Here is a 22,290-nt window from a genome sequence, read left to right as displayed (position 1 = left end):
ACCATGTGTATGTAGTAAGGCATTTTTAGCCCCCAAAAAACAACCATGTATCGTCAGGCGTTTTTAGCCGAAAAAAACGACCATGTTTAGTCAGCCGTTTTTAGCCCCCAACAACCGAAAATACGGTAATTAAAATTTACTGAATGAAAAAAAAATGCACTGAATAGATTCTTATATAAAAAGGCAGTGGAAAGACTGACTCACCTAAAATGTCATCAAAAGTTGCATGTTCATGGTCCTGAACGACAAGAGACAGCATTTATCAGAAAAAGACATGCGTGCCCTGACGGCATTTTCAGTGTTTGACTCACGTAGAGGATGGGTATGATGGACGGGTCATCCCTGCGGATTATTGTGGGTACGTACTCCGCCTTGGGGACTTTTGAGGAGATCAGCTGAAGGTGAAGCAAAAGGGGAGGGTTGGTTCCAAACCGCAAAGGAAAATGATGACAATCGGTGAAAAATGAAGGAAAGGCTCCAAGTGAAAAAGCAGAAAACGGCGAAAACAGCCATGACGATAGTTGGGGGTGGAAGTGGAGATGCATACTATATTCCTACAATGTAGATTGGTGGGAGCCATCAGGGAGTCCGGTCATATGTTGGCAAGAAACTATCAATAACTCCACTCTCCCCCACAACTGCATCGGGGAATACTGAGCTCAAAACCTTTCAACCGGAAAAAGGCCAACTTGACTGCCAGCAGAACAGCTTTTATGAACAATTTATCAACCTGCGTACAGGTTGTGTTAAATATCGAGGTTGGATTGATTCATTCAAATTTTTCCAATAAAAATCAGATTTTTAAAATATTTTTTTTATAGCATTCCATTTCATTTTGACAAGTCCAATCTGCGAAAAGTCTGACTTTCCAGTTTTGTGCAAAGCAGCATGGCTCTGCCAATCATTATAATAACACATGATCAGCAAAAAAGGGCTCAGGAAGGATCTCGGTGCAATTACGTTTGGTTCATTGCCTTTTAGAGATGAGAATCATCATCATCAATAAATCGTGTCCTGAAATAATTGAGGGCAAAAAGGGAAGGCAATACTTGTCTGCAAACAGCATCGAGTGGAACCTCAAGTTTCAAACTTAAAATTGGAACGTTCATAACTGGAAGTAATGTTTCCCATTGAAACGAATGGAAATGCAATTAATCTGTCCCCACTCATAACACATTTGTTTTGATTATTTGGAGAATTGGCCCTTTTGTCATCTTAAAGGACACCATATTTCAATAAATAACACACACACGCACACATCATTCACAAATGGGACCGGTATGAGATTTGTGATTGGACGACCGAGGATGCGGCGGTGGAACTTCTGCCGACATATGCTTACATACAGCTTTCCCCATTACGCAGCAGAGGGATGCACATCATCAGTTTTCAGTTTACATTTGTATCCCAAAACTAATATGTAAAGAGAGGACATTTTTCGCTGAAAAATTTCACACGTAACCGGAATTGTTCTTCAAAAGGGACGTTGGTAACTCCAGGCTCCACTGCGCTAGTATCGTACAGCCAGTGTCCTCGCGTATGTCTCACCATGATTTTGGGAGGTATAAAGTCATCTCCCTCGCAGGCGAGCCTCTCCATCTCTCTCTCCTCCTCCCAGTCGGCAGCTTCATCAACGCCGCCTTCGTCGAGGGTGCTGCAGGAAGTCTGCAGGTCCCCACCTTGGAAAGTAGAATGCACACTGAGCATCGAAATGCGGGAGGAGGTAAAGACAAGACTCACAAAGTGCCTTATGTCGGCCGAGGGCATATTCGGAAGGTGCGGAATAGTGACCCAGAGGGGGAGGTTCTTCATGGATGGGAGGTACTGATGTTAGAAAATGGCAGATGGCAAAAACGCAGAGACAGCTGTCGGATGTGGAAAAAGAATGACTGATGGTTGAGAGGAAGCAGATTTTTATCATCACATCACGCACAGAATCATAAAATGTCGCATAATTATTTTTTTTGTGTCAGAAACTGATGGATGGAAGAACGCAAAAACGAGATACTGTATATCACAGAGTTATTTTGAACATCACAGGGGTGCATCACTGCCATGTTTTGCGTCTATTTCGACTCAATTTGACCTTGTGACACACAACACAACAGGAACTTACAACATATGTGTTTTGATTCATTACGAAATATGATATTAATCATTCTTTGATATTCCGAAATCGGACTCATATTATTGTGCTCAATGGCAGGGGACATTTGAAGGACATTTGTAAATAAACACAAATAATTGAACGGCGGCTTTGTCTGATTTCCCGGCGACTGAGAAACCATGAATGCATTTCGATGGAAATGTGATTAGTGAATAGTGAAAACCAAACAGCATTTAAGCAGTGCTTAATCACCACCATGACAAGATGAGTTGAGTGAATTCCACAATGCTCTTTCCTCATCATTACCCTCCAATGTTGTTTGCTCCTCGTTCATTCAGCTCCTACGAGGCTAAAAAAAATGACACTTCAGGAACGTCTACCTCATTTAAACGCAAAGAGTGTCGTTGAGAGAGTATGGCGAATGAAGTATTTATTAAATGGATTCAAACTAAATAGTCGAATGAACAACAGTGAACTGGAGCCCTGAAATGAATATGCGAATGTATTCATCTGTGCTTTGTAAAATCGCTGTGTGACGTCTGCGTGCTTTGAGTTCAGTCTCGCTGAAATGCAACGGATCATTTTGTGAAAGCGTCCTGTTAAAGAATAACATTAAACTTCTTTGAGGCAGAAATGTCTGAGCAACTAGCATACAAGTGTCATTTTCACTTTTACTCTTTAAGCTAAAGGCTAGCTTTATGCTAGTGTACTCTTATAGCTAGCATGATCCAAATTTAGCTCTTTTTAGCTGACTTTTTCTTCCCCCTTTGACAGTTAGGTTTAAATAGCGTTATGCGGTGTATTTGGAGGTATTTGAATCGATCTTCCAGAATTAGCAAAGATTCTTTTTCTGTTAGCTACTTGGAGTGATGTGACGTTTACCATTTTAGCAGGCTACACGAGCAATTTTGGGTGGGGTCCTTCTAGCCTTTGACGCAGAACATTATTCAACGTCCCTGAACAGAATAAGTGGCGTAGAAAATAGATGGATGATTTTTTTTTTGTGGAGTGTGTGTGTATGTGGGTTCAAACATACAGTGCACAAACGCATTAGCAAAAATGGACAAGGAGACAATAATAGCCACACCATGACTGTGACTCCTCCAGCGAATACCAACACCTTTTTCTTCGGGAAAGAGAGACAACTCAACATTAGCACAACATTTGACTGCACTCAAATGCGAACAGCGATCACGCGAGACACACGGAAGATGGACGTGGAGAGAAAACGGAAAAACTACCAACACGAGACGCAGACGTCAACGGACAAAGACAAGCGGTAGAATGCAACCAGCGATCCACACGTACAATAGATTAGACTTGTACATTCTTTGATCAAAATTCTCACACCCACACCCACACCCACCCACCCACCCACGCACGCACCCACACCCACACACACACACACGCACACACACAAACACACAGATCATTTTGGGAGACACTCACAGCGAGGGCAGCACATAGTTGAATTGGGGTCGTAAAGGAACACAGACTGACAGGGGCAGCAGAGACAGCGAGTTTGTGTGTTTTTCATGTACTTTGAGTTTGTGCGTGTGTCTACCAGATAGTCTAAAAACAGTTTCCCAAACTTGAGTGCGCCAAGGCACACATTTCACATTAAAAAAAAAAAAAAACCTGTATCACGGCACACCACTCGACAAAAAGATGAGGGGGGAAAAAAAAGCGGATACGGATATACAGATTTGATTAGGTAGCTTCTGTCTTTTCGTGGGAGAGCAGTTGATTGTTCTGCCTGTTAGAATGCGTGGTTGGCAGAGATTAATATTGATTCGTATTTTTGAAATAGAAAATAATTGGGGTGGAACAATAAACAATTTGTTGCGGAAAATCCTTTTTTTTCAACTTCAATTTGAACTAGTTTTCACTTCTGGTTTGAATTATTTTAGGAAAGCTATCCGTTTCACAATAGTCTGGGTGATGTCAATGTGTATGCGTGTCCATGCAGCGTGGACTCACTGTCTCTGGGTTCATGAGGAGAGTCAGTCTTGACAGGGGTGGGGTCACTCCAGGAGCGGCTGAAACTCTTCGATCTACGCTCAGCGAACGCTAGTGCAAGCGGGGGGAGAGATTGTCACACGTACACACGCGTACTTTGGAACCCACAAGCGACCTCAGAACGTGCAGAGGCAAATGCGGCTACAAGAGCACAAATGAAGCGAACGTCCACTGGGAAAACACGCACGCACACACGACGGACAAAAAGGCACATTCCTTCAATTGAGCTCTTCCAAACCAAATTCATCCACGCATGCCTTTATGGCCCTTGGAAAAGCGCAGGATTGTTTTTTTGTTTTGTTTTAGGGTTGTTGTTTTTTTTGCCCGAAACATTCCGAAAATGACTCAATTAAGCTAACGATATAAAATGTTGCATTATTCAGCATGTTTATGATGGCTCTAATTAACACCTGTTGCTCTGTGAATCACCGTAAATCAATGCCCGCAGCTACAATATGAGGGAATGCGGCATTTAGGCGAGGAAAATAAAAAGGTGCTAACCCCAAAATGACAGAATTTGTTTTCTGCATGCTCATTAGCAACAAAAAGCCGACACGGCGCCTTATAATCCGATGCGCCATCTATATGGAACAATATTCAGATTTCTTTGACCGTGTATTTTAAATGTTCTGTAAAGCACTTTTTTTTAATAGCTGCAGCTATTGTCTATCTAAAGCTGTATTGATTGTATTGTATTCCCTTTAGCATAGCTCCATCTAGTGGATGCATAGCACAACCGCAGCCACTATTGTGACTTCTATTCTATGCGCCTGATATATGAAAACAGTTTTCAAATAGGCCATTCATTGAAGGTGCGCCTTATACTCTGAAGCGCCTTATAGTGCAGAAAATACGGTACAAACTTTAGCAAACAATCCAACAAGCTCCTTTACAGTATATGAGATTTCAACCAGTTTCCCCATTCACACACGCACACACACACACACACACACACACACGCACACGCACACGCACGCACACACACACACATACACACACACACACACACACACGCACACACACACACACCCTTTTTCTATGACTCAACCTTCAAACTCTTCTTTAGAATATCTGGAGTCTAAAAACAAACATTCAAAGTGAAGCCACAGGAAAAGACCACCTATGGGGCGGGCATTTCTTCTGGGATGCGCACACGCATATACCAAACCCAGGAACTCCACAAAATCCCGGAACACAACATTGGCAGCCTCACATTTGCCGAAGCCAGCGGTAAACAGAAAAAGAACGCACACACACGGATGAAGGCGAGGTGAACAATAACGGACAATTTGTGCATCAATCACACACACAGACGCGCGCACGCACACACATCTGACTCACTCTGTGCTTTAATCCTTCTGCTGCCCACCATACGAAGATGCTTCCGGAAGTTCCTTTTGGGCAGAGAAACCACGGAGGAGGAGGAGGAGGAGGAGGCCGCCAAATGTCAAATTTAAGGGCAGCATAGAGTGCAAAGGAAGAGGGTGGGTGGGGAAACAACAATAACAACAAAGGGTTAAAAGACAAAACAAGACATTATTAAGTCTCGAGCATCATTGCGGGTAAAGTTCTTGTCATTGGTGGGCGGTAAAGAGCAGTTGACTCCTTCATGGAACGACAGCGGCCAAGAGGAAAGCCTCATTCTTCCTCGAAAAGGGGAACCGAGTCGAGGGTCTTTCTGCGATAGCAATTTCAAGTTTCATCGATTGCTGATAGCATGTGACCAAACATTCATCGTCTTCAAAACTTGGAAGCAACAATGTCAAAATATAATTTTGCGCCTCGCTTGATCTGGTCCAGCCCCCTGAGGAAAAAAAAAATAGCTGCTATAGTAAATCTCACTTTATAAACAACATCCACAAACAAAATAATTCAAAAAAAACTTGAAAGTTTTGGCCTCTTTTATTTGTTTTACTTCAATTCAATGGACACTGTGCTGCCCCTTCTGGCGGGTCAGTATACCAACGTATACATAGAGACCGTCACACCTCAGTAAACTGCAGTAATACTTTTTTCCCCGCAGAGGATAAAGAATGTATACCTAACCGAATCTCACCGATGAGCATTTGAGACATTTGAGACTTTCAGGTCACTTTTGACACATAAGAGTGAGGAACTCTGCAATTAAGCCAAACGAGATTCACCCGGAGACAAATAAGCGTTCATGCTTGCGTGTAACCTCTGGGCAAATTAGAGTCTTCAATCAACCTAGCGTGCATGTTTTTGGAATGACAGGAAGCCACGGGAGCATCCAAACTCCACCACTACGCACCAAGTCACCGTGTTTCACTACGATGCAACTATCCATCCATTCTCTAAGCCGCTGATCTTCACTAGACTCACTCAGGGGAACTCATGAAATGCTGCTTTTTATTTAGATTTATTTGTACAGTTGTGATCAGCACAAAGAATTCTGCCTAGTAACAAGCGTGCATCTTAGCCACCTGGTGGCAGTGTAAGAGTATAAGCATAGACTTGGGATGGCCAATTCTCAGTCAGCCACAGTAATTGTTGTTCTTTGCAGATGATAAGGAATACATGCCTGTGGATCTTGTTAGAAAATCTGCGACGTGTTGCTCCACTGTGTTAAAAATAGCTGTCGCTTAAAAGGGTAATAGCGCCACTTTGTAGCACATGCTAATTGTTAGCCCATCAAGAGCTATTTGCATTGTGTGTTAGCATTAGGCTAAACGGACGATGCAAAGGAAATGCTATGCCGTTGTTTTAAACACACGAGACGTAAGCCTCTTTGTTTTATGTTTAGTTTGACAGTAAACTTCAAATGGGAGTGGCCTCTTTTTGAAGAAGTGTAAATTATCCTGCTGTAAAACTGCTGCTTTTTGCGAATTGAGTTGAGTTCGCTGCCACCATGCAGTTCTCATATGTTGAATTATTGGATGACAAAGCAAAGAAAACAAAAATTAGGTGGCTTGTATCTTGAAAAACATTGGATCACTAATATCTCACGGCATCGATGGATTTTTACGGGCGTTGGCTTCAACCAAACTCATTCATGCACAGATGAAATTAAATCAATATTAAAAAAAACAAACCTTAAAAGTCACTACTTTCATTATCTCTTCTCACGATTGATCGTCCTCCATGTTTTATCCCCTTTATTAGCCTATACTTCATTTAGTGACATCGACAAGATTTGTCTTTCCAGCTTTGACAACGATGATAACTTCCGCCATCAGTTCAAAACTGCAACTCACTGTTGAGATAATACGTTTGCCGGTTGACAGGGACTGAAAGGACGCCTTTAATTTCCGTAAGCATAGCGAGACAAAGTGCAACTGACAACAGCAGCAGAAGCGAGGCAAGGATCAAGGCTGATGTTTGAGACAATATACTTAAAAAATATATATGTATATGCTCCCATTTTCAAGGTTGCTACACATGACGACGCGTAGCATCAAAGGGGGGAGGTAATAAAGCACGCTGGGATAACAGCATGATAAAGCGCCTGCAGGCTGCGATTAAACTGTTGTTTGGAAGTTTGGAGAAAAGTGGCCTCATTATGTTCGTCAGAAATAGTACACACACACACACACGTCTCCCAATATGAAGAGTGTATCCCATTTTCCTTGCACAGACAAATGCTCTTTTTGTTTTACGTGCATCTCTATCATGAATCCAAATACGCTCAATTGTAACGCACGGTATAAACACAATTATGAAAATATGAAAGCAAAGCATGTGATAACAAATGAATCTTATAAACATTTAAAACAGGAACCGCCGCCTATAGTGCAATGAAATACAGAAGAAAGACAAACGCTCAAAGAGAAGACGAGTCTGCCAAAATGTCGGCGATTCCTATCATTTAACGACGTCATTAATCCTTCAGTGTCCATTTTAACGATACAGCTATACATGGCTGACTTTTCAGAAAAGTCTGTGTCTGAATACATTTTATCACCGCAAATAAATGTGAATATATGAATAGAACGAAATTCGATTAAAATGTTCACCCCCTCCCTTCCCTAAAAAAAAAAAAAGAAATCTGTCTTCAGCAAGAAACATTAAGAAAGTAATAAACTGCCAATCTATTTGGACGTGCCCCAAATTGGATGAGTTCGTCCTTGGCCCAAGTTACGCCTGTCCAGGAAGACACTAATTAACTAGGATGCAAAGTGGCAAGAAAATAAAATGACAAAAAAAAAAAGGACACTTTGTACGGAATCTTCGGCACGGCCAATTAAAACATGACACATCGACAGTAATTGGAACGGATCGGCACCTAAATCTAACGCCATTGTGCATCGTCCTGACAGAACAAAAAGAAAATCCACTTCAGCCAGGGTAACAAAAACCGAAAGAGATGACGTCAGGTAGCAGCGGAGTTTCCACTGTTGCGCCAAGTTTGTTGTGACCACTCACTCTGATTAAAGCACAAGCAACGCACATCCACACCGCAGATGGATGACAGCGACGCCGCAGAGGGATTGAGTGGCGCTCGCTTGGTGTCAAGTGTCCCATCTGCTCTTGTGTGTGACACAGCATCTTGAGCCCGAGTGGGACCATTTTTAAAGGACGCCGGCGCTGATGTCACCCGCTTGCCAAAGTGATTTCCACGTGTTACTTTGTCCTCGTCACCCTAACTCACGTTTGAAGCTCAAACTTAAGAGGTGTTTCCAAAAAGGGGTTGGGTCCGCTCTACCATCTTGAGAAACTGAAAGGCTTCCTTCCAACTATTGGATTTGGTGGACTTTAACCCTTTCAGGGACAGCGGTTACTACAGTGGACAGTTTATGACATAAAGGGGTGTCAAACTCATTAAAACTCATTCAGTACCAGCCAATTCTAGACCAAGTCTGAAAAGACGTTTAAAAACGTCTTTGGGAGTGAATGAGTTAAAGACTATGAACTGAAAAACCAACATCCATACATCAGGCGCACTGTCGATTTTTGAGACAATATAAAGATTCTAAGTGTGCCTTCTGAGCCCCAAAAATACAGTACCGGAAAATCTTATCACTACAAATGATTTATATTGACTGTGCAATGCGGTTAAAACTCATTCACTCCCAAAGACGTTTTTAAACGTCTTTTCAGACTTGGTCTAGAATTGGCTGGTACTGAATGAGTTAAGAGAAACTGGAGCTAAAAAAATAAAATAAAATAAATTGGTTTTCTTAGTATGTCGCATACCTAAGTGGTCAACTCTCCCACAAAACACAGTGTGACATCCCGCTTAGAGCGTCACCCTCTTCCTCTCTTCCCCTTAGTCAGATTAGACTCAGCCTTGAATATCAGTGCCACCAGACGAGCGCAAATGGTGCAAAAGCAAAGCCCGACAGGACACTTCATGCAAAACCTCTGGTTGACTTCTGCTCAATCCTGCTCCCTCTCTCTCCTCTTCCTGGGGGCAAATCCCCGGAAAGCCCTGGCAGGATGTGGCACAGTATTTAAGGGATAAAAGAGGGAGAAGCCGGCATCGCGAAGGGAGGGGGGGGGGGGGGGAGCGCAGATGGAAGCTGATGCCAGGGTTTTTAGCTGCGGGCCTTAGTTTAGCGGTGGAGGAAAAGCTAAAGCGTCCGCAGGTAGCGGCTACAGTTTACAGGGTAGCGTCGACTGTCATCATGAGCTTGCTTTACTTTACCAAAACTAAAAGTTGGAGGCAGATGGACCGACAGCGCCGACCAGATGATCCCAACGCGACTCTCTGAGGCTGACACCGTCGCGATGTGTCAACCGTGTTGCGAAACGCATCGCTTGCGACGTGTGGTTCAACACATTCGGGTGAACACGATTTGCAGCCGTTCGATGCGGACGCGGGCGGAAACGAACTCTGCCAGTGGCTCCAATTAAAATATGCCTTTGGTAATAATTGCTTGTTATCACGACGGCTTGTCGAATTCTCATCCGACTGATTGCTGCTTTTTGAAGGAAACATTTGACCTGATTGACGCACAAAACTTGTATCATGTGACGCAAGTTAATTACAAGGCCTCACTTGACTGAGCAGCTCGGGATGAACTCTGTTCACAGCGCGGTTTGCTTTTTGGATTGCGCAAGTGCCACACAGAGTTACGTATCAACGTTGTGGTAAGGAGAATTCATGACTTTTTTTTCCTCATCACAATGGTCAACATACTTTTAAAGTTGGGAGAATGGAGAATGTGAAAAACCTAATCTGGTGACACTTGAACACTGCGGTGGATTGTTTGTATTTTCATTATTTCCCAGAGTAAATTTGAGGCCAACCTGAGAGGTTCCCCTGGGATCGAGTTTTCAGGGGCTGATGGCAACTCCGGTGCAAGGAGATTGCTTTTGACAATCCCGAAGTGTTTCGTTGTGATCGTATTGACCTGATCCATTTATCAGTAATCCCTCAGCATTTATCTTGTGTAAGCGAGAAGTCACTGGAGGACAGCATGAAAAGTTCAGGCTTGGTGCTGTTCAAAAAGGCATTGCCTTCAATTTGTACCACTTGTTAGATACGTGGTAGACACAACGGCATGCTTGTTTCGCTGATGTTTACTTTTTATACGATTAAAAAAGTGCGCCTCAATAAATGTGAATATAAGATGTTATTTCAGCAATTCAATTCAAAAAGGGAGTCTCAAAAAGGGAGTCGCAGACGACAGTCACAACACAGGGAAATCTCTCCTGATTTCTTTGGATGCAAAATGATATCTTTTTCGAAGTTCTCTCTTTGCCTTGTGTCCTGCTCCAGACAAATAACTGTGCTTGATCGGATATTTAAGAAAGAAATGACGACCACACGTTGGTCAATGAGGCAAGAGAACAAGCGGAACACTTGAGATAACCTGTGATTGTTCCCAGTGAGGATACGCGGCTCGGAGAAAGGATGGATGGAATATATTTTTTATGTGTAGCTAGCTAGCTAGCTAGCACAGATGTAGCACAGTCTGCTGTGCACTCCGAAACAGATCCTCGTCTATGGTCAGTTGGTTAGCTGCAAATCAAGGAGGCCGGGCCAAGGATGAAGTTTAAATGATTGATATCAAGGTTAAGAAACAGCAGTTACACATTACACACACACACGAACAGCAAATAAGGGTGTCAATACTCACGATATCCTGAGTTGTTGGTCCCAGTTTTGATTAGCATGCAAGCAGAGAAGGGGGGGGGAGAAAAAAAAAAGTCATCAGGGTGCATCAAGTCTACAAAAACACAGACAGAAAGAGAAGGAAAGTGTCATAAGATTTTTTTAGTTTGACCCCTCAATAACATTCAAACCCATTTAGTGATTGTATGATTTCACCATTTACTCTTAGCGGGATTTAACGAGCATCTAACTGATGAAAAAAAATATTTTGAACAGTCTAAAAATACATTAAAAAAATAATAAATGTGAACAAATGTTTCTTTTGTGTCAAACTACCCACGAACACGTCAGAGAAAGTGCTACCAAACGAGACCGTACAAATAAACCCCTCCAATAATATTTCATACAATTGTAAAACATATCATACAATATAATCGCACTATAAATCGAAACGACATATTTAGTGTGATGCATCGCGTTTCTCGGCCAAGCTTTAAGGTGCCGCAAACGGATATTTGTGCTTTGGAAAATTAAAGTCACTGGCAAGCAGAGCGGGACATCCATCTCAAAGCCTATAAAAACGACACGCTGGTAATGTTAAGGCTGTAGTCGGTATCATAACATTTACATTAGGTTGCAACGAGGAGGGTTAATCACGAATGCGCGTTGACGAGCGCTTCAAACACTCACGCCTGCATGGTGGTTGTGGCCGTTTGAAAGGTGAACATGTTTTCCTTGGGGAACCAGTTCGCATCATCTGCGGTAGGAGACAAAAAAACGGTCAGATAAAATACAATAAGAAGCGAGCAGAATTATAACAGCTCCCCCCCACCCCCCCCAAAAAGGTTGCACGTGAAGGCAATATGTTTGAAATATGAAAGCACAAAAGCGGCACCAGCACTTCACAGTCCAGCACTCCACAAATGGAGAGAGAGAGGAGACACACGAGAAGAGAGAGCAGGAAAAAAGGGACACAAGGAGACAAAAAGTCAGCGATATGCAGGTCACCGTGTTGCAGCCAACATCAAAGCCCCAGCGTTTATCAGACCAATGAGGGAAGAGATCTTGAGATCTTAACAGCTAATAATCATTTAAAAAGAAATAAATAAAAAGAAAGGCTAGGTCGTGTTCGAAGTGACGCTAGCATAGTTTAGCACATGCTAACGAAATGTTAGCAAACACGATAGCCAGCGTTATCGCGGTTTGAGAGGTGTTGATTCACGAATTTAGCATCAGGATTAGCAGTATCTCGCTTTTGTTTGGGGGCCATATTGTACCACCCGATCTAAAATAATTAAATACAATTAGTATTTTTATTTTATTGTATTTTTATTGGTCGTGGGCCATACTGTATATGCCCCCACCCGGGGCGCACGTTTGGAAGGATGAGTTGGAATCGACATCCCAGTGTTTTGGTATCGGTATATTTCGGGTTTGAGCTATTAATTACAATGACCATAAATATTTGTGGGTGGGTCTTATTACTCATGCTTTTCCACTCTTTGCCGCAGCGTTCGGCCTCTTATGCCCGTGAATCACGATCCACTAAGAGGTTTCCCAAAAGCTTTTTCTTCACCGGTCTGAAGCACACAGCCCACGACGGGGTCTTCTGAAGCGCTGACCCAGTTCCAAACAGATTTGTATTTTAGTGCCTCTCTTCTTAGGTGTGTCACCGCCCCCCCTCACCTCTCTCCAGCCCAGTCACCCGGTCCACACTCCACATCCTCTCGAGGCGTCGGTGCTGCTTGCCTGGCTCTCGGGATGCACTTTCAAGGTCCAGGGATCCTTGACTCCGAGAGGGGACAGCACTGCAGGACTCACAGGCCAGCCCTCTACATTCTGCCTCCGCTTTTCCGCCGTCTCCCCAGCTGCGGATGTTGTGGGCGCTGACGGAGGTTTGCAGGGGGGGCTGAGCCAGGTGATGGTGGTGGTGGTGGTGTGCGGCGTGGTGGGAGTGAGACCCCGGGACGCTCATGGCTTGCTGGTTACCGCTTCCGCTCGGCCCGCTGGCCCCTCCGCCGCTGCTTGACGGTCCCGTGTGGTGGTGGTGGTGGTTGCCGTGGTGATGGTGGATGCCGCCGCAGCTGCCGACGCCACGGCCGCTCCCGCTTTGGTGGTACTGGGTCGGCGACGAGGAGGAGGACGAAGGGGACGTGGAGGGCTGGATCAAGGTCGCGTGGCCGCCGCCGCCGCCGCTACCTTTGGGTCCCACTCCGCCACTCCCTGACCTCTCCTTTAAGACATCCAATTCGAGGCTCTCCTTGCTGGCCCGGCCGCCACTCATCAGCATACCGTGCCGGGTGGTGATGGTATACACACGAGCAGGCTGCAGAGTGCCCTCCACGCCCTTCTGCTTGTCCTCCTCCGCTGAGAAGCTGCGTTCGAGGGATAACCGTGCCGGCTTCCTGGAAACGGTGATGGACGGAGGCGGTTGGTGGTGTAGACACACAGAAGTTTTCAGCGCTATGTCCTGCGAGCTATCTTTCCGGTCCTTGGTGTTGTCTGAGCGCAGATGAAGGTGGTTGTTGTTGTTGGCGCCAACGGTCTCGGTTGGCGACTCTGGGTCAGCTCCGACCGAGGTTTCACACAGGAGATGATCTAAAATTCCCCCCCCCAAAAAAAGGTAAGGTAGACCATCACTAAAGATCCAACACACATTCAAGATCAAAGGAGCCAAAGTGCTGAAAAGAAGTTGGGGATGAAATTGCTTCTGTGGAAGCGAAGTGAAGGAGATGGCGGCCTCGCTTTTCTGTGACTGGCAAAAAGAAGGGGAAGGGATGAAACGACCGCAATGGAGAGCGAAACGACGGAAGGTCCGGACGGCAAAAAGGCGCTGACCTGATCCGTTTCGGTTGTCGAGGTGTGTGTGGGACAGGTACTCCCCAAATGCTCGTGCCGCTCTGTGGACACACACACGTAAACCCATCAATTGATGGGCGTGTTGGAAGGAGGGCTGCCAAACACCGGAAGCAAAAGAGAACCAGAGTCGGGCAAGCTGAGTCCAAATTCTAAACCTAATTGTCTTCTTTGTAGGCTCACGCCACCCACAGATTAAGATGCAGCTGTTTTATCTGCATACTTCAGGCAGCCTCAGAGAGAGAGAAAGGGGTGGGGGGGGGGGAGAGGGAAAAAAAAGGTACAGCGGGGGAGGATGCAGGGTGAATGGTATCAGGTAGGCAACACTTCCAACGCATGACCTCAATTTACAGCAGAAGGGAGGTCATAAATATTTAGTTTTTCGGCTTTCTCCATTCTGCAAAAAGGCACCCCCCCCTTTTGATGGTGAGACACATTTTTTTTGTATTTGGAGTGACGTCATTGCCGTGCAGCGTGATACAAACGGGCGAAAAGAACAGAAGAATGTCCATTTCACAATGGGAAATATACAAGCGCAATAATTGGAGGAACAACAGTCCATTATTGCAATGGGGAATGAAAGAGTAAATGAAAAAAGCGGGTACGGTCTAGAACTCGATTAATATTAATAAAACCCGCCAGCAATTCTCATGTGATAATTCTCTCTGATTACATTCTTTGTTGGTTAAAAACTATTTAACCAATTTCCTTAAAATGTAGCGGTTGGCGCCAAGCAGTAAATTTTGATGTGCATTTAGATTTAAGGTGCAGGGTTTTTTTTGGGGGTTGACGTTAACAAGCAATCACAGCCACAATCATCTTTATTATCTCATTCACTCCCAAAGACGTTTTTAAACGTCTTTTTAGACTTGGTCTAGAATTGGCTGGTACTGAATGAGTTAAGTACAACTTATATTGAGCCAAAAACTGCGGTATGCACAAATGCACATACTCTTTAAGTAATACAAATCCATCCATCCATCCATTTTCCGAACCGCTTGATCCTCACAAGGGTCGCGGGGGGTGCTGGAGCCCATCCCAGCCATCTCCGGGCAGTAGGCGGGGGACACCCTGAATCAGTTGCCAGCCAATCGCAGGGCACACAGAGACGAACAACCATCCACGCCCACACTCACACCTAGGGACAATTTAGAGCGTCCAATCAGCCTGACATGCATGTTTTTTGGAATGTGGGAGGAAACCGGAGCACCCGGAGAAAACCCACGCAGGCCCGGGGAGAACATGCAAACTCCACACAGGGAGGCCGGAGCTGGACTCTGCACTGTGAAGCCGACGTGCTAACCACTGGACTACCGGGCCGCCCTAGTAATACAAATAAAAATCACTTTGATTTATAAAGCAAAAATCACAACAGAAGGTGTCGCGGGATGCTCTACACGTGGAGCGGGTATGGGTAGCGCATTCCTAATTTGTTTGGGGAACACGTGAACCTCGCGTGAGAAAGTGAAGAGCGGCTCCTCTAAGACGCTTTCCATCGTCTCCATGACGGCCAATAAGCTTCACTCCTGGCAAGTCGTTTTCTCACGAAAGGAGGAGGAATAATAAAAATAGAAGATGGCGACGCCATGCTAACCGCTATGCTAATCGTCAAATGCTGGTGCAAAACATCGGAATAAGCGCAAGGGTGCCACACTACACAATCTTGAAATTCAGAGTCAAACTTTTTTTTTTTTAATGGCAACGAGAAAGCAGCTCTCTGAATGTCTGCTGGTTTCATAACCGCTGATTTAGTCCTCAACGTAAACGATCCCTGTTGGTTTTGATGACGAGATGCTAACCGGCTAATGAGCAGTAACTAGCGTCGCCAAATACTGCCTGACTAATAAACCTGCTGCAAGTCAACATGTTTCTTTTTACTGAAATGGTGTTTGAGGCGTTATCTATATAATTGATCACGTCTGAATTGACGCCCACCTGGATAACGGTAGCAGTATCTTCCCTTTTGAGGATGGGTGAAACCAACTCCCCATTTGACCTGCCAAGCCGAATTGCACATCAGGCAACTACTAAAAACGCACATTTTTATTCTTTGGATCTTCTCCTCGCACTCTTTTGCACTTCTGTGGAGTCCTCTCGGGACGCAGTGAGTGAACAAAAGCTGCTTTGCGGGATTAAATGATATGGTTATGAAAGAGGACGTAACAATGAACGCCGATATCAATTCAAATCCACATTTTAGAGACAAAAACCAGTTCTAATATTTCAGCGACTCGAAGAGAAGTTAACGAGCGCCCCCCCCCCCCCGTTTCTGACAAAAAATATATAAAGGCATTAAACGTGAAAACAACAGCCTGAGCTAATCTGTAGGAGTAATTTGACCCCTTCTTAGATCACAATCTTGACCAACATGCGGGGTCAAATCCTCGACCCAATGCATCAGGTATCAATAACGCAGTATTGGCTCAGTCCCTTTTGGAACCAGCACCTGGGGTGATCCATTTCACCCAATTTGAGTTGCTTTTGACCCGACAGTTTTAACTCATTCAGTACCAGCCAATTCTGGACCAAGTCTGAAAAGACGTATAAAACCGTCTTTGGTAGTGAATGAGTTAATAGAGCGCAATAGGATTAAAGGGTCATGAGTACTTGACAATGTCCTTACAAAATCGGCAACGGTGTGAAGTGTTTGCAACATGCAAGCGGGCCCCCATCCACGGAGCCTCACGATGAACGCGGCAGCCGCGCTAATCAGCAGGTGTTCGTCTGAAGTTCCGCACCTCGCCATGTATTATTTAGCAGGTTGGGTTGATTGGAATTGAGCAAACAATGGCGCCGAGCGCTCGCCAATCGTCGTGCATTATGTGACAGGAAATGGAGAATGTAACCGAGCGAGCGCGGCGCCTCTCGGTCCGTCCATTAAAACAAATTCTTGTTGGGTTTACTCCGTGATGAGAAATGGAAGAAGTGTTAGACAGGCAATTTGATATGAAAGGCATTCGGAGAGCTTCGAATGCTACGTATTAGCACCAAGCGGTGGAGTGATCATGAGGGGGAAGAAAAAAAAAAGTGCGGTGTATGCTCTCAGACTTTGGAAATGTTCTTGTCTTTACGACTTTAATCTTATGATATTACAACTTCGTTTTTGTAACTTTACAACCTTTTTTTTCAGCATTTTAATTATTTAAAAATGTGGCTTTGTCATTACAATACAACTCTCCTAACATCCCCCCCCCCCCCACGTGACCACTATAGACTTGCAATATTACATCAGAATAACATTTGATGTAATTTTTTGGCTTTTAAACATCAACCCAATGTCGTGTTATCAGCCTTTACATCCGCACGCAAGTTCTAAAATTCCCGCACATGTCGATGTATCGCACGCGACGGATGACGAGGTGGCGTCTCGGCTCCACGCGTAAGAAGGAGACTTATGATAAATGATGCCGCCGGAGGGGGGGGGGGCACTAAGTCATCACATTATCGACTCACATTTGATTGTCTCCCGGCTATTCCCAGTTGCCATTTAACAGCGTGAGCATATATCTTGAGAGGACAGGAGTCTTGTGGTTCAAAACACTCCCGTCGGGTTCGAATGCCATCAGGCCTAATGTCCCCGCAGGCGTCCGGCCGCTGTAAACAATGCGCTGCCAAGCAAACAGACGCCTCGCTCTCGGCGCTCTTTGATGAAATCTCCTCACCGTTTCAGATGGACTAATTGAATTAGGTCGCCTACTAGTACGCGCACAGCATTGCAGCAGGAACCTGATGAGAGGCCTGCTGCGTGGGGGTCTCCACCCCCCACCCCTGCCCCCCTGGCCACCCAAACATTGTGCGATTGTTAGCAAGTATGGTGGATGCTTGCGACCTTGAACAAACCCAGACAGACTCTGACGTGAACGCCACATTCGCCGCCTTCGAAAACACTCGCTACTGTCGGTCGCTAGGTGGAAAAGGGGCTTAACCGATTCTTCTTCTTCTTCAAAAAAAAAAAAACTTGGATGACAAAAGAGTTAATACATCGCTGATGGGAAGGAACTTGAAAATTCAGTCTGCACGTTGGTGACCCATTTTTGTCAATCTACAACGAAAATATGGAGAGCAAAATGTGATGGAGGTGAAATTGTTCAACAAGTGAGGACACTTCAAGAATGGAAAAAGGCATTGTTGATGAAAACGTGATCTTCCTGACTTCAAAGGGTTCCTTATATACTTCAATGCGTATAATTTTTAGCTCTAGGAAAAAAAAAATCATGTAACCGAACAGGAAGGCTCGTGACAAAAGAAAAGCACACCTGTCGACCATCGTGGGTACACGAAGGAAATCTCATTTGCATCCGTGTGCAAAATCCTTTCATTTGTCACACCCCTCGCGGTGCTAACCCCTTGTCCGACGGCCTTGGGGGCAGCGGGGGGGGGGGGGGGGGGGCTGCATCAGGAACTACCCCCCCCCCCCCCCCCTCCCTCCACTCGGGCCGGGAGAGCGCCATCAAAGCTTTTTACAATCCATGTGACAGCTTTGGAGAGCCTCCATTGAAGGCTCTCAGCGGCTTATTGTGTCTCACGAGCTGCTGGAGGCCAGCGCGTCGTGTTTCATAAGCAGCCATCCATAAACATGGAGTAGCTGTTCCTGTGTGTTCAAAAAGACAGCAGATCTGGATGGTCTGCGTGTCCCGTGCCACTTCCCAGTCGACTCCGGAGTCGGCTGCCGTCAGCTTTATACAAGGCTCGGATAGCTTCAATTATTAATTGTGGCAAAGGTTCCCTGGTCAGATATCGTTCCCGACACCAATCAGAGTTTCAGGACAGGTAATAAATGAATGTATTCATGAAGTTGAAGAATAACAAATCAGTGCTTCTCTCGACAGATAATCGACGAGACAAGACCAAGACTTCCAAGCGAAGATCTTCAAAATGTGGTCCTGAGACTAAGACCGGTCTTTAGCGTTACAAGACTTGCTTGTTATCCAAGTCGGCAAAGGCCCAACTGTCAGACATCTCACAAAAGGTCTCGCGCTGCTCAGAAATTGGCTTAATTGAAAATCTCGTTTTATATAAAAAGTCGGCATCACCCCTATTTCAATCTTTGCGATTGAAAAAAACAAAAAGATCAAGATAAATCATTCCAGTTTTTGGGGACCGTTGATGTGACCTATAACTTGACTGCAACTCTTTAAAAGGGGAAGTAAAAGTAAAACCTACTGTGCTTTGCACAAGTGTGCACACCCTCTTATCACTGAAACTTCACGAACACTCAAGTTAAATGACTCGGCACACAACCGCTACCTCGAAAATGACTCCGATGAACTCCCAAATAAATCTCAGATGTTCGAGTAGGCATCACTCGCGAGGCCACATCACGTAAAGGCACATCACTAAATGAATTCACGACAGTGTGTGTTAAAATATAGCGAAAAGCACTTTGCCCACCACGCCTGCCTGTACATTTGCAGGCTCATGTGCCGGTTGAGTGGCTAATAAATATTGGATGTGATTGAGCAGCGTTTCCCCATCAGCAGGAGCCAAGGTTCACAACGCTATTAAAGGCACGAAAATTAAACCGAGCCATATGCCTGACGACTTTGAAAGAAAGGACTTTATGACAGAAGCTTCTTTAATGAGGGGCAGAGTGTGCACCCCCCCCCCCCATACAATTTTTGTGATGCATTTTTAAGGAGTAAAATAGCACTTCATAATATTGTACTTGAGAAAAACATTCATACAGTTGTGGCCGAGTTATGCAAGACTGCTAGATTTAGATTCCAAATCACACTTCACGAGGTAATCCCCTGCGATGGAAAGTCAAAGCTAACGATTCAAGTGCTCAGACCGTACGGGCCAACAAAGAACCGCAACTTGACTTCTCGTTGGCCCGTGTCTCAAACTGTTGCCGACCGTCAAAACAAATCAAGGAACTGTTCTAGTCATCTCGATGGAATTGGAATATCAAAGTTAAAAAAAACAACCAAACTCCGCGCGCTTTGATCTGTGCTGAGAACACACCAAAATAAACACCTGCACATACTGAACGCAAAGTGAGACAGAAGCGTTCCGGGACTGGTGTCACAGAAGATGGATTTCAAACTCAGGCTAGACATGATCCATTTTGCCCTTCAATGTGAGCCAGACAACGAACCGGCGTGTCTAGAACAAGATTTGCTTTGTTCAGTGCGCGAGAAGAGGCGAGCGTTGAGACGGGACAATTCACGGCTGCTAACTGCAATGCTCCCTAACATTTGACAGTTCCTGGTTGAGAAAATCTTTCCCCTGCGATTTTGTATCTTCATATTCCCCCAAGATTATCGTTGCACTTCCCCCCCCCTCCATTTAAATGTGATTTCATTGACAGTTTAATTTACTGCTGGGTCACCGTTGTAATTTCTGGCAAACCGGAAGCCCTGTGGCACCACGCTACCTCTTACAGGTTAGTTTTGGTACTACAACAGACATCTGGTTTCGGGATGAGACTCGGGATTGTCATTGAGATATTATTTGTGTAGTTTTGTGTTGTCGTACACAACATACGACAACAGCAATAAGCATGAGGTGATCCCCCCCCCCTCCCCCCGTACTGAGTGGGGTGTTGGAAATCAGTGTGGCAATTTCTCATTTAACCCCCTCACGAACCGATCGGGGTACACTCGTGTCCATTTTATAAGAATGGAAATCGTCTTCTACCGCCGCCTTCCTCACGATGCAGGCTCGCCACTCAGGACAGCCTGTGCAGCCACTCAGCGATCTGTATGAGGAGCACATCTTCCCCTCAAGGTGGTACACAAACAAACGCGGCGTCGCATGCAAACAAGGCTGCGCGGGGTTAAAAGACGTGAGCGAGAAACAAGGGAGAGCAGAATGAGGTGGATGACGTAAGAGCATCTCACCCCACATGTGTGATGCGGAGTCAAGGTCATTCATTGATAGAATTGGAATGAGCTATATTGAAAAAAAATAAAAAATCCACATCAGCCTATATGGACTCCTGCCAAAGTGTCTGCTTTGCCAGACTGATGTGAGAATGATCACTTCCTTATTAGTTGACTGATTTACATCGTTCTGTTTAAACTGCAAACCTCCCCCCCCCCCCAAAAAAACAAAACAAAAAAAACAAACAAAAGTCATGCTATTTGACAGTGCACCCCCCGCAAGACTTTCATGACACAATGACGCTTCATTCACAGACACCAAGACCGGAATAGAACGTTGTCCTGCATTGGACTCCCGATGAGAAAAAATTCCCGGGCACCATTTGGGATGGGACAAGGAAAAGAGCAAGCTCATACGTTGGCACAGGATTAGAACTTTAAACATGCATACGGAAATGAAAAAGGGAGCTAAAGCTGGCCGGCACTCACCTAACTTTTGCAGTCACGGACGAGATCGCGTCGTTTCTCAAATTCCTCCTTTTGGACGCGGTGGTTCCCATGCTGACATGGAAACGACGCAGACGGAAAGCAGATCATTCCCACCACTAAGGAGAATAATTTCAAAAAAGAAAAGAAAAAAGTAAAAACACAATCCCTCCCTGGACGGATGGAGGAATGCGACAAAGAGGAAATCCGCCAGCCCCCCCAAAAAAAGAGGGAGCACGTGCGCGGGAGTCCGCGCGGAAATACACGCGTGGGGAGGGGGCGGAGGGCGGGGTGGGCTCCTTGCTCTGTGGCTCATTGACGAGGACGTGCGCCGACAGAGCCGGCGAGAGAAAGAGAGACGGAGAGAGGGTGGAGAGATCATCACACCGGCAGCAGCAGAGAGGGGGAGGGGGCGTGGAAGCGGCATGTGATGGACGCGAGCGGCGGTGGCATTCCCCGCAGGAACCCCTGCGAGTGTGATTTGACTTGTTCATATTCATGCAAAGCATGTTTTTTTTTTAAACTCTCTTTGAGGGGTGTACCCATTGTAAGTATGCTTTGATTGGTTGTTTTTCCTCGGGCACAATGGTTTCCTTAAAAATCGGATTGCAGGTACAAGAGGGAGCCAGAGAGGGCAGATTTTTTTCAAAAAAATTGTACTCGTGTTACTCTGAGGTCAGGCGGATAGTTTTAACAAAAAAAAAAAAAAAAGAATTATGTTTTCTTTTTTGCGGGCGGGGGGATGAGGGCAGTTGTAGCGTCATCATCATCGTTCGTGTGTACGAACACCGAATGAATGACTAAAACGCGCAACATGTTTTGGGGAAGTGAGAGAGCACATGCCAAATAAGAAGTCCCCTAGAGCTGCATCATCAAGGAAATGAAATGTGTTTTTAGACATGATCAACTGGCATTACAGGTGAAAAAGAAGTTAACCCATTACTCACCCTTTGACGTCATTGAAGTAGCACGGAAATGAC

The 22,290-nt window shown here is 45.1% G+C and overlaps 1 protein-coding gene across 1 annotated transcript in view; it reads right to left on the bottom strand.

Annotated features, from left to right (window-relative positions):
- Positions 1–22,290, bottom strand: part of nsmfa (NMDA receptor synaptonuclear signaling and neuronal migration factor a) — a 27,213-nt gene extending 4,923 nt beyond the window's left edge. The window contains exons 1-10 of the mRNA XM_086135066.1: positions 22,258–22,290; positions 21,314–21,429; positions 13,983–14,044; positions 12,831–13,742; positions 11,835–11,901; positions 5,468–5,520; positions 4,088–4,177; positions 1,549–1,679; positions 312–395; positions 205–238 (exon numbers count right to left, since the gene is read on the bottom strand). Coding sequence (XP_085991192.1) covers positions 205–238; positions 312–395; positions 1,549–1,679; positions 4,088–4,177; positions 5,468–5,520; positions 11,835–11,901; positions 12,831–13,742; positions 13,983–14,044; positions 21,314–21,384 — 1,504 coding nt within the window. The 5' untranslated portion in view covers positions 21,385–21,429; positions 22,258–22,290. The remainder of the gene's footprint in view (positions 1–204; positions 239–311; positions 396–1,548; positions 1,680–4,087; positions 4,178–5,467; positions 5,521–11,834; positions 11,902–12,830; positions 13,743–13,982; positions 14,045–21,313; positions 21,430–22,257) is intronic.

Source organism: Hippocampus guttulatus, chromosome 17 (assembly GCF_054856545.1).
Source record: "Hippocampus guttulatus isolate MCC_2025c chromosome 17, RoL_Hgut_1.0, whole genome shotgun sequence".
Taxonomy (NCBI): domain Eukaryota; kingdom Metazoa; phylum Chordata; class Actinopteri; order Syngnathiformes; family Syngnathidae; genus Hippocampus; species Hippocampus guttulatus.
This window is presented reverse-complemented; position numbering and strand designations above follow the sequence as displayed.